This window comes from Chlamydotis macqueenii, chromosome 6, assembly GCF_036417535.1.
Source record: "Chlamydotis macqueenii isolate bChlMac1 chromosome 6, bChlMac1.mat, whole genome shotgun sequence".
Classification (NCBI taxonomy): domain Eukaryota; kingdom Metazoa; phylum Chordata; class Aves; order Otidiformes; family Otididae; genus Chlamydotis; species Chlamydotis macqueenii.
The window spans coordinates 8938556-8951377 of NC_141561.1; the positions used below are offsets into that span (position 1 = coordinate 8938556).

General features: G+C 37.5%; 1 protein-coding gene across 1 annotated transcript in view; it reads left to right on the top strand.

The window, feature by feature from the left end:
• The first annotated feature begins 7449 nt into the window (after positions 1-7449).
• The window catches only part of DPP10 (dipeptidyl peptidase like 10), a 244241-nt gene continuing 238868 nt past the window's right edge, over positions 7450-12822 (top strand). The window contains exons 1-3 of the mRNA XM_086750569.1: positions 7450-7463; positions 8509-8674; positions 9723-9837. Coding sequence (XP_086606695.1) covers positions 7450-7463; positions 8509-8674; positions 9723-9837 — 295 coding nt within the window. The remainder of the gene's footprint in view (positions 7464-8508; positions 8675-9722; positions 9838-12822) is intronic.

Sequence of the window (12822 nt, forward strand, 5' to 3'; positions counted from 1 at the left end):
CAGTGGCCAAATAATTTTGTTTTCTACAGTTTTGTTCACAGATATTTAGATAAAGAGATGCTGGTTTACCATTCTAACATGACCTTGGGAAACTCATCTAACTTTCTACTAACTTGAATCCCTTGAAACACACAGATTGCAGTGTTTGCTTTCCTGGTACTGACACTGCTTGGCTTCTTTACATTTTAATTTATTTATAGGGATGTTGCCTTGAAAAATATTTATCTGTATATATACTCAATGATACATATATATGTGTACGTATATATGTGCACGCAAAGGCTTATTAAAGCACATTTAGGTTTAAATTACTTGTTTTTTTTTCTGCAAGTAACTTCTGTGTAAATATGAAAGCAATTTAAAAAATGATGATGTAAATTTGCAAAATAAACTTTACAAATTTGTTCTATATTTTGACAACTCCTGATGTAATATCACTGATCTAAAAAAAAAAAAAAAAATCTGTCAAATCCTTTCTCCAGGACTCCTAAATGGCATAAAATTAAGCATGTGTACAAATATCCTGAACAATGAGAAACTCCAAAGGTGATTTTGGTTCTTCTGGTCTAACAGTGGTCTTACTTTAAAGTTATATTCCACTGTGTAGCTTGGTGTTATACCACTAAATATAGAGGCCTTAGATTCAATTTGAATTGTACAATTATGTGGTATAAACATGAATTTGACTTATGTGACATTACTGCAGTAAGTAACCTTTCCTGTTTTTCTAACCTTCAATGAAGTGTAATGTTATGTTGTCAAACAGATCCGCTCATTAACACCAAAATCAGCTATGTCATCTGCTATGGGACCTTGCAAGTATACTGAGAAATAAAAATACATTTAAAAGCCTCTTTTTTTTTTTAAAAAAAAAAAAAAGGCAAATCAGGCAAATTATTATTTAGTTTCTGAGTAAGGACAAATTCTAGGAAGCGACTTTATTGTATCTGTAGAAAGATCTATAGGTATGCAACACGTAGAGCCTATGTTCATCAATTTTTGTATGTCTCTCTTTGAGATACATTATTTTACTAGATTGGATGATTTTTCTTCAACATAAGAAAAATGGAAGAAATATGTTCCTATCTTGTGACATTTCATTAAAGTTTGGATCAATAGGAATTTGCGAAAATACCTTTTTGGCTGTAAGTGACTGTGCCAGTATTCATATAGACTTCTTCCTTTGCATCATAGTCACGTGCAATAAAATCATGTTTGTGCCTACAGCTTTATAATCTTTTTTCTGTCCTTGTCATTACTTGCTTTAGTAAAATACCTTAAGAATTGTCTTTAATTGTGGCAAATGAATTGTTGATTTCCTCTAGATACGAATGATGCGTGGGCTCACTGGAAATGAGCCACTTGCTTTATTTCCATGTAAACTTGCAGGCAATCTTCAAAATAGAGAGAGCTTTTCATATTCAGATAAAAATCTCATAGCTTCAAGACGACACTTGTGTAAGGAGGTGAAGATGTAGCACAGTGTGAATACTGGAGCTTTGACCCGATGAGGACATGGGGAACATAACCTGGAGTCACACCAGGGCTAGCAGTGAGCTTCAGACCCTCAAGATGGTCTGTGACTTTTCTTGACAACTACCTATCTGGAGGTGAGATTTTCAAGGCAGATGGGATGAGTGTTGCAAATAGATATATTTAATAAAGCAGCTGTTCTACTTAGAAACTTGCAAAAATCCTTATATGTGGCTATTTGCTCTGAGCAACCTGATGTGGTTGGAGATGCCCCTGCTCCTTGCAGGGGGGTTGAGCTAGATGGCCTTTAAAGGTCCCTTCCAACCCAACTATGCTATGATTCTGCAAGTACTTTGGAGTCTCAAGATACATTTTGCCAGAACATTGTTATTCTCTTTAATTCTCCAAGTATTTCTGCTGGACTGGAAAAAGAGTACTGTATTTTTACTTCTGAAGCTTGTTAGAAACAAACTAAAAGACTATGAACACAGGATGAAAAAGAACAACTTTGAAATACTGAGTCTCAGTGAGGTTGCCTCTGATGCTGCAGTAACTCTACATGGTGTATACCTGTTCACAGAAGTGTGTTACATTCAACTCAGCTCCCAAAACCCAGAAGAGTTCCCTTGCCTGCTGTAGCTTGTCCCTACATCATGACTGGTTTTTATGTCAAATATAGACCAGTTTTGTCATCCGTTATTACCTTATCCAAATGTCCCTCTGCCCCAGCTACTCAGCAGTCCTTACGGCAGTATTTTGCATCACCTGCATTTTACATATTTTTTAAATATTGTGCACCATGATAGTTTGCTTTTTTCCCCCTTGCTTTTCTGTGCTGCATATATCAATACTACTGTCTTCATAAAAGAAAAAGTGAGTGGCCACAAATTTTAACTTGAGTGTGTGCCATGCTGTTTTGATCAGTTGTGCTGACCCCATTTTCTCCCTGGTTTTGTACTTATTGCAAGTATAAGTAATGACCAAAATTTTAAACTAAGCTACCGTGATTAGACCTTGAACAGGGATCTTGGTAGAATGCTTTAGAAGTTAGGCTTTTACTTGTTTGTCTAGTGTAATAGCTAGCTCATTGTCTTTGAGTAAATGTTATGAGGTACACTGCAAAATGAGTTGGAAGATGTGAAATGCATTCTTAATACATTAAATTGTGTCCATAAATGTTTCTGATCTTTTTTTTTTGTGAGTAATAGGAACTAAGGATGTTGCAAAGCTGTTCCAAAATACCAAATATTACCAAAATTCAGTTAGTGAATGGTCTCTTAATGGGTCCCAGAAAAAAAATAAATCTCTCTGCTTAGAACAAAAATTATAAAGGCTGAAAAAAAGCACAACATGTTTTGCAAAGTTAGGAAAATAGGTAAGCAGCGTGGATGATTAACACTTCTCAGAATGACTTGCACATTCATTCTTTTAGTTTATTTTTATTAAGAGCGGGTGGGTTTTGTGTTGTTTTATTTGTTTTGGATTGGGCTGGGTTTTTTTCAGTTTGGCTCTGCGAAAGGAGAGGATTTCTCTTACCAGCACAGCCCAGATAAATAAAAATATGAAGCCAGGTTGTTCCCCTGTCCAAATCCTGCACCTGTTCTAAGCAGGGTAATTGCTAACAAGCTGCTCTCTTTTTAAAATGCCTGTTATCCACAGAGATGACAGAGAGTCATGCGTTCCTGTGAAAGTGGCGTTTTACAATGACGCTGAAAAGAAGTGCCAATGTTTGATGAATAAAGATGTTGACCAGGGAAAGTAATTGTATGACCGTAATCATTTGGACAAGAACTGGAGCAATAGGATCTTATAACACGGCGGATTGTAAAGGGAGCAAGAGGGGTGAAAATGATGGGTACTTATGCAAATGGATTGTAACTATCCTGGGCCACGTTGTGGGTCTGTCTTCTAGTCTCTCTTGCTATCTAGGCCATGGGATTACTCAAAAACAGCTGGAAAGGAATGGATGCAATCATTTAATCACAAATTCTAAATGCCTGCTGTGGTGATTTTCCTGCAAATAATACAGTGCAGAATCAAGGCAGGTGGTATTTAGTATCAATTGCAGGACCAGGTATAGAAAGAACTCTGGAAAGACTGCAGTCTTTTAATTATAAGTATCCTGGGTCTGTCTTTTAAAACACCTGAGCTACAACATGAAACTGTTTGTCTTCTTATGTTTATCACCTTTTCTTCATGTTTGGGGAATGCAAATGGTAGCGTTTAATGAAGCAGATGCTGGAGGAGTCATTAAGTGATACTTAGTCATGATTGCATCTAAACTATAGAGTGAGACTCATTCCTACTGCAAAGGAAATTATATTTGCTTTTCCTACTCTAATGTCCCTGAAATTCTTGCCAAAATAAGGGAAGGCTGTGATTCTTCTCAGAGCTTTCCATCTGTAGGCTTTGTCCTGGTGACAGTACGGGAGACAAAAGAAAGAAGATGATTCATTCAAGGCTTCAGAAGATGCTATGTTGGCAGAAATTGCTACATCCTGTGACTCCTCTAACTAAGATCCTTCGTCTGCCCTTAGCGCCCCAGAACAAAAGCAGGCAACCACCAGATGCTGTAGCAGCTCCGTGCTGATGGGTTTTCTGTTTCAGATACCCACGGTCTAGGGGTGAACACCAACGTGCATCTGCACGCTTGCACCACTGAGCACATAAACCTGGTGGAGTTCTCCGAACTGCAGAGATAATGGCAGAATCTCCGCTTTCGTTTTGAGCTGTACACAGGAGAAATAGCTAAAACTGGTGGAGTTCTAGTTCTTAATGTTGATAGATAAATGCATATTTTCTGTATTTGTTCATCACACCCCTTATCTGCTAGGTTGATCACAGCATGGGCAGGTATTTCTATGAGAAAGAACAGATTTAGTTAAATGCCAGCTCTCAGAGTCAGCATGCCTCTGAAAGTTTGTTTTTCATTTCTTCTCCCAAAGGGGATGCTGCGTTTTAACTAACTTACCTCTTCTGAAAATCCTGGCAGAGGCACTTTTTAGTCCCCAGGCTTTAGCCAGTGCCTTTCAGTGTGCCTGCTTGCACCAGGCAGTCTCCTGCTGCTTCTGTCGTTATTTCCGTGGTAGAAATTGTATTGTAGTTTACATAAATAGTTTTCCAAGAAATCAGGAAAATGCTATTAAGATGATTAAAAAACCTGACTTATTAATGCAGCGTGTTACAGCAATGTTTTCTGACCTTTTGCTGCCTCCTTAATTGTACGTGCTTGCTAGAAAAATTATGTCTTAAAGGCTTTTTATCCTCATTGATTAACAATAAAACTGTGCAACTTGATAAGCTTTAGGAAGGAAGCTGTGCTTTTTTTTTCTGCTTACAAGAAAGATTGTAAGTTTATTCAGGTAAAAATATGGAAATATTTGAGGGGTTTTTTTAGGGTAATACATCTATTAATTTTACGTGATTTTTTTTTTCCCAAATCAATAACCCCAACACTACTTAAAAGGAAAGAGAACTCTTAAATTATAGGCACTTGCATTTCTATGTCAAGGGATAAAAAAATATTTCTATATAAAATAAATTTAATGGAAATTAGTTTTATGTTGTTATTTCTGTTGTAATGGGAACTTGGGTTATATCTTCTTGTTACATTCGAGTGTAACACAGCCATTATGGAGGTAATTTTGTAGTTTTCTGTTTTCAAGATGAAACATCCACATCAGACTCTGTATTTGGTTCAGAAATAGAGAACTCCTCAGCTGGATGAGGTTACATGCCACAGACTGTGAAATTCAAAGCTGTGTCCTGCTAGTACTTAACAGATATTTCTGCCTGCAGTGAACCAGTTCATCATCAGTCAGTAAATTGTGGTTGGAGGGGGAGGATATATTTAGAAATCAGCCTAGAACAGGAGAGAGAAAAATGCTTCAGCATATTTGATTTATATTTGCTTTGTATATTTGGTGGATATTGTTTTTCAACATTTCCATCTGAAATAACTTGTTTTGCAGTGGCAGGCGGGATTTAGCATAGAGGGATGCTGAAGGGTTGAAATGAGTCATGCTCTCCTTTGACAGCCTCAGCCTGTCAACCCTCTTGTGTCCAGTCTCGGCAGGTTTTAGTTTTAGCCTGCCTTTTGGTTACTATTGCAAAATTCTGGTGCGATCGCTTAAGTACACTTGCAGCCTCTGTAATGCCGTATAATACCTGTTTTCATAAAACCAGTCTGACAGCAAGTTATGCCTTTTCTTTTAGGGTTTTTTTCAACAGAGATTAAATGGAGACAGAGCAGAAAGTTTAGGCTCTTAGGTTAGAAATTATTTTCGGTTGCATACATGGATTTCAGTGATAGTAGTGATTAAAAGCTCATGATAAAAAGAGTTCTTTAGCATTTGGCAGGAATAGGCCAAAAGCATTACGTTCTGTAACTTGATGTACATTGTTGTGTGTAGGCAGTATAATGGATTTTTCTCTTTGTAGCTGCTTTTTAGTAAGGTATTAGTCAATGACAAATTACATTCAGAAGTATATATCACTTAAGGATTGTTTTTGGCAAGAATGCAATTAAATGATTTGTGAAAAAGGTACTTTAAATAACGAGAAAACTTGCAGTTGTATTATGCACTGAGCAGCTGTTTTCTCATCTATTAGATTGTAAAATCTATAATAACATTCTAGATAGTATTATATATAAAACATTAATATAAGATCCTGTTTAGAAGATTAGATCCTTAAATCTCCATCTTTGTGTTCATTGTTGTTATGTGCCAGTTAGCAGTTACTTATGGGGAAACTATATGATGTCAAAAGCTTCTCATTGTATGGCTCTCTGTCATGTTTCCTCTTGAATGACTTGTCATACTCAAAAATGACAGCTTCTGTTTTGCCAATGATACACTGTCTAAAAATCTATTTAACTGCCTTTTGCTTATGACCCTTTTGAAAAGCAGTGCAAGGCTAAAAATATTTTATTGTTGAAGAACAGCAGCTTACTCTATTTTAAAACTTTGTAGGTTATAATCCAAGAGTTGCATTGGTTAACATCAAGAGAGTTGACTGGAGATGTCCCTGATACTGACTGTACTATGAATTCACCTTATTAATTTTTCTAATATTTCAGCAAATCTTTTTGTTAGTGTACATTAACTTTGCAAATGTCTTACCAGAATGTCGTCACTCAATATTGAAACATCCTTATGACCTTTTAATAACTTTTAATGCAATAATTTGGAACAAGTCATAAATTTTATCAAATTATTAAAACCAAGTACTTTCTTAGTCAGAGATAAGTCCTTCTCTTTATGCCAGTCTCCAAGATCTTCAGCTAGCTGGAAGCCCCCTTCTTTCTCACTGTGGGTACCAGTAAGCTTTGTATGTGAAATACTATATTTATTAATTTGATATACTCCCAGCAAAAAAGTGTAGAAGTATTGAAAATGGAGCTTTATTTTTAGAAAATGAACAATATTAATGTCTGCACACAAGAACCTTCTGAATAATGAGGACTTGGTACATTTTTTAGAGGCTTTGATTCAAAAAACATGCAAGTTATTCAGCTTTTGTTGGTTTAAATCAAGTCTTTGGAACAGGGTTTCATGATTCTCTGAGGGTAACTACTGTTTTCTCACCACCACTTGCTTGTGTGAGCTGCTAGTTCTGTTACAATTGGACCCTGCTAAATGTCATATGAGTAAGGCTTATACTGATATTTAGAATAAATTCATATTTTCTAGACTGTGCTATTAACGCTAAAATAATTCTTATGTAAGGGAAATTAATAGTTTACATGCAGGATGTGAAAGTTTTGTATTCCTGTGAAAAGGCTGGGGATCCTTGTAATCCTCGTATCCTAGGGATCATCAAAGGGGCTTGTGAAGTTGGCATACAGGTGTTGAAGACCAAGGCTGATCAGGAAGTTGCATGGTAATTGGTATTTAATGAGGTGGAAGTGAATCAGAAGGAGCTGAAGAAAACAAGGGAAGCAGGCAGGTTTGCAACAGTTCGGAATCAGGGGCGATGGAATGGAGGAAGTAGGTGGATGCCAGGAGTTTCAGCTTACACCATCTTTTTCCCCCTGCCTGTGGAAGACAGGAGTCCTGAAATTTAGTAAAAAAAAAAAAAGGTCATCAAAGATGCATTGTTGATTATGGTACTCAGGCTTCTCCTGCATGGCGATCCCCAGGAAAGCTGCACAGGGTTCAGTCTGAGAGGGATGGCCCATTAATGCTGTGCTGCAACTGTCCTTAATAATGTCCTTCTGTGTGCTGTAATGGAACATCTTCTGTTATCTGCTGTTCCATCAGTATCGACACCAAAACAGAGATCCGTGTAATAATAAAAAAGTACAGTTACTCTTACACTCTCTGGGAGGGAAGGGCTGAGAGCAGCACAGGCTGGCCGGTGGCTGTTTACCACTGTGCCCGAGCTGGCTTCAGCTGTGGGGAGGGGAAGGCTAATGCCTGTCCGGTGAGGGACCTGATCCTGTGAAAACCAGCCCTGGCCTAGGGTTTAACCTGAGCAGAGAGAGTGGCTGCTTTGCTCCTCCGGTGAGGGTGACAGCGGCGGATGGCAGCCATGTTGGGGCGGTGGTGGTGGGCTGAGGGCTCCTGCAAGGCTTTGCCTGTGGGATTGCTTAGAAACTGCATAGGGGCATTCCCCTTACATTTCCTGGAAAAGAGGACTGGGAGAGAAACTGTCTTTTACAGGTAGAAATGAACAAGTGAGGGGTTTAAAAAAAAATAAGTTATTAAGGTGAAAGTTAGAGTTGCTGTTCTGGATGATGGTGTAGTGTACACAAGCCAAGAAGGCATGAGAACATTGTCATTTTCTGTTGTTAAGACATCTCCCTTTTGCATTCATTTATAATTCAGAAAACCAAAATTAAATAATGTGTATGTGAAAAAAATACTAATATGCCTTTGGAAGCTTATAAATCATAGCAGGAGGTGCCTTCCTGTGCCTTAGTCTTTCCCATAGAACAAGATGGCCCAGATGGCAGAGCTGCCCCCATCCCTCTGCCCTTTTGCCCGGCAGAAAGAGGAAAGATAAAAGAATATTCTTGCTGTGTACTTGCAGATTTAACAAACCCAGGATCGCAGATGAAATAGGAGAAACTCCATGTAATCTCTCATCTTCCATGGCAGTCACTCCCTGTGCGTTCAGTGGAAAGGTGGCCATGGATGCTATGGCAGCAGGTCCTGGGGAGAGGGAGAGAGGCCTTTATGTGATGTTGTCTTCAAGGGCAAGTGTGGGCTAAACCCCATGTTTTTTACCCCACCTGGTATTTAGCTGGAGCTTAGTGGAAGCTTGCGTAGATCATGAAGCATTTGTGTAACGTAACTCAACTTTGTAAGCAGGCTGAAGTGGGATCGTATGTACTTTTCACAGTCTTACCACAGCAATTTAATTTTGAGATAGTAAAGGCATGGGTAATTTTGGCAGAGAAACATTTATACTTGCCAGCTGTAGGCAGGAAAAAAAATCATGTTTTCTGTGAGGGAAAGTTAGTATTTTATGAAACAATTTTTGTAATTCTGTTGTTACATATTTACTTATTTTTTGGTCTCAGACTGTACCATGGACACAGGCAATGCATAGCTACTGCTGAGAAACGTAAATGGCATCTGGCTGGAGTTAATAGGAGTTAAACATGTAACCACAGAGAATATAGGTTTAAGTGTACTGGTAGTTACGGAAGCATTCATTTAACATTTGTTATAGGGTACTGTTTTTTTTTTTTATGAGTAATAGGGGAGCAGTTTACAGTTCAACTACTGTATAGAGAAGAGAACTGTATAGCTTCAGATGGAATACTTGGAGCCTCAGGCAGTTTTGTAAATGTTTTCTGTTATAAATAAGTTAAATAGCGTACATTAAAAAGGATGTGTATTTAAACCTTTATGGTCCGTACCTCGTTAGGTGGAATTACAGTAAAATGCTACATTTCATTTCTATAATTATCTTACAGACTGCTAGTTGATAATTGTCCTGAAGTTTATGTTCAGAACATTTTAACACCAGTCATATTTTGGACAGTTTGTATAAGCTCATTTGATTGTCCCTTAGGGGTATAAAATTACATATATGTATTTAAAAAAAAGATATCTATTAAAAAAGCATGAGAGTTACTTACATTTGGATGAGTATTGAGAAGGGAGGGATCATCATCACCTCTCATGCTGTGATTATGAGTATGCACAGAGCAATTTGCCTGTTGCTAATAGTTCTAGAAATATATGATTATGAAACATGGTCTTTTCCTTTTATTTTATTTTTTTCCATTCCTGTAGGAACTTGGAAGTAACAGCCCTCCGCAGAGGAACTGGAAGGGAATTGCTATTGCGCTGCTGGTGATTCTAGTTGTTTGTTCACTCATCACTATGTCTGTCATTCTTTTAACCCCAGGTAACCTACTTCTTTATTTTATTTTACTGAAGGTGTATGATTCATAATGCAGTCATTAAAATGACATGTGAATGTTAAAGTATCTGTTGCCCTTAAGCATTCTTAACTTCTGGCTACTGTAAACTTGGTGCCTGTAAGGACCCAAGAGTTACCGGAGGCCTTGTGGAGCAGAAGCATTTGGCTTTGGCAGGAGCTCCCCAGGATTGTGCCAGCCTTGAGATGGCTACAAGCAATCCTCATTAGCCTCAGCAGGTGTGAGCTGCCTTCAAGATTTTGTCAGTTGTGTCCTGGTGTAATTTCAGATTCACAGATGAGCTAAGAGAAAGCTGTATGTCATGGAAAACTAATGCTGAGAATGAAACTTCTCAGTGAATCAGAAGCATGCATCTTTCACATGTATATGCCCCAGCTTCATTCTTTCTCTCAGAAACAAAGAGAGGGGAAATTACTGGATTCAGTTACAGGGAAAAAAAAGGGAGGGGGGCAAGTAGTGGACTAAAAAAAAAGCAGTTGAATTTAAAAATATAATTATGCCTCTTTTGGTTGTTGTTTTAATTTGATCCAGGTTATTTTTCTAAAGTTTTTCTTTTTTTATTGCTGGGACAGCAACCATTTAACTATGTCTAGGAACCTAAGAGAAGAAAATGCTGCAAAAGTTTTAAAGAAAAAATGTATTTGTATTCTTTTTGTCAGATTAAAAGTTACAATGTAAAGTGCCTAATTTGGATGGCATGCCTAGGTAGTGAATATTGGTCTGCAGATGTTCTGCTGTGCAAGTGCCCAGTTTGTGTAAACCAAAAGGTTAACGAAGTGCTTTTTGGTAAAATAATGCTTCCAGACAATTTGGCCACTGAATGAAATCATCAAGGGAAGATGAGTGGGTCTGTGCATGAGCAAGTACAGTAGTAGACTGCTGCTGCTTGAATGGAAGATGATGAGACTGAATGGAGAAGGGTCCAAAGCTTTGCTTGTCAGAGGGAATGAGGCAGCTGGCGGGGAGTACATAGGAATACAACAGGTTATTCTACTTCCTCTGTTTTGTGTAAATAACTACTACATATGCATGGTACTGATAAAAATGATAAAGAAATGACTGTTTCCTTGTTTCCACTTAGGAAAAAAACCCCAAAGTTGTGCTGCTGTAGTCTCAGTGTATAGGATTTTCTTCAGGCAATAATGAAAAACCAGACGTTAGAGGCAAATGGTGGTACACTTTAAGAGAGAAGACTGTTTTTCTTTTCAAGGAGAGGTAACTTTTTTTTAAGGCTTGTAAAATCTCAGAACTGTTGTGCTGGAATCCACGATAGTAAACATCAGTTCTGGCTCTTACATAGAATTATTAATGATGTAAAAACGTAAATTTAAGTTTTTGAAGGCAGTCGTGGAAAAAAGAATAAACAACCTAGGGAAATGTTAATTTTTAAAAAATATGTTAAGAAAGCTCAGTGAATTACAACATCTCTGAGGTTGTTTCAAAGTCCAGAGAGCTTGCTTGAAAACTTAATGTAAGCTGGGACCTACATTTCAGTTCAAGTCATGTGAGTGAAAACTAGTTCTGTCAGCTGAGCTGCTCTAAGATATCCCATAGAGACTGGAGAGCTTGATATAAATAAAAACCTTTTTCTAGGTCTGTAAAACTGGTGTTTCTTGCAGGCTGGAAATGCTTGGAGGTACACTGTAGGACAGCTACTTTTCCTTTTTTGATCCTAATCAGTGCTGCTCCCCCTTGACTTTCATGGTTAATTAATATGTTTTTGGAAGAAAATACTCTGATGCTCTGCTGGTTTGCTGGCAGGTATTAAGCACTTTAGCTGAAGTTATCTGGCCTTGAAGATCTCTAAGATCACTTTGGGATGTCTAGCATTCAAGGGGAGGAAAAACTTGGAGACTGTCTCATGTCTGGCTATTGTGAGGTGCTCAATTCTGAATTGCTACCAATCTGTTATGAATACTTGGTTTTGCAGATTCTTCTGGTAAAATATAATAGAGCTGAATTAAGATATTCAGTGCAATAGTGAGAACATTGTCCTGTATTACCTTGGGGTAGTTCAGAGTGCATTATTTTTAATTTCCAATACTGTTTTGAGCATCAGAGACTTCTTTCTCTATTTAGTTCTGCCTGTACTGATGGTTGCTTTTTAGATTTCATTTAAATTCCCCTAAATACTGCGCATAATGCTGCTGCTTTTAATGATGATGATGATCATTTTGGATGATGGTTGCTCAGAAGCCTGATTATTTTGTTGAAAGTTTTGTGGAGGCAAAAGTGTATTTACTGATATGCCAAATCCACCAGAAGTTCTCTTTTTTTTTGCCTACAATTGTTTATACATTGCTTTGTCTGCAATGTAAGAAACTCTTAGGTCTGTGTACACTTCAACAGTTGCCATTTGACTTCACTGAAACTTTGAGCGACAGCTTTAATGCATTTTTTTAATAGCGGGATCAATGCTTCTGTACGAGATAACAAGCTTTTCAAAGAAAATCTTCTGTGTAACTTACATGCGAAAGACTTCAAAGAGGCGTTAGCTTCTGCTAAAATTACAAGCGATACTAATGGAAATTCTTGATTTATTTTTTTTTAGTGTTTTATATTGCATGAAATATAACTTGAATATACAACACTAAACAAGAACTGTGTTGAAATAAGATATATTTTGGCCTACTAAAATCTTAGATTCTCTTAAAATATGAAATATCTGTGTTGCAATTATAGTTGTGGTTTTAGTAAATTGCTAATATTCAGAAACTTTATAAATGTATTAGTGTTTTCAACAAACAGTTGGAAAAATGGAAGAGCAGGCCGTTCAGTAACGTAAGAGGTTAGTGGTAGAGTCTCAGTGGAGACTCAGTTGAGGCTCAACAGCTCTCTGTGGACTGAGAAGTACATTAAAAAAAAACATTGCACCCACTAAGCACAAATTACTATATTGCTCTGTAGCTAGGAGTAGAAGGCCTGCAGGCAAGTTTCCCTGCTGCTTTTCT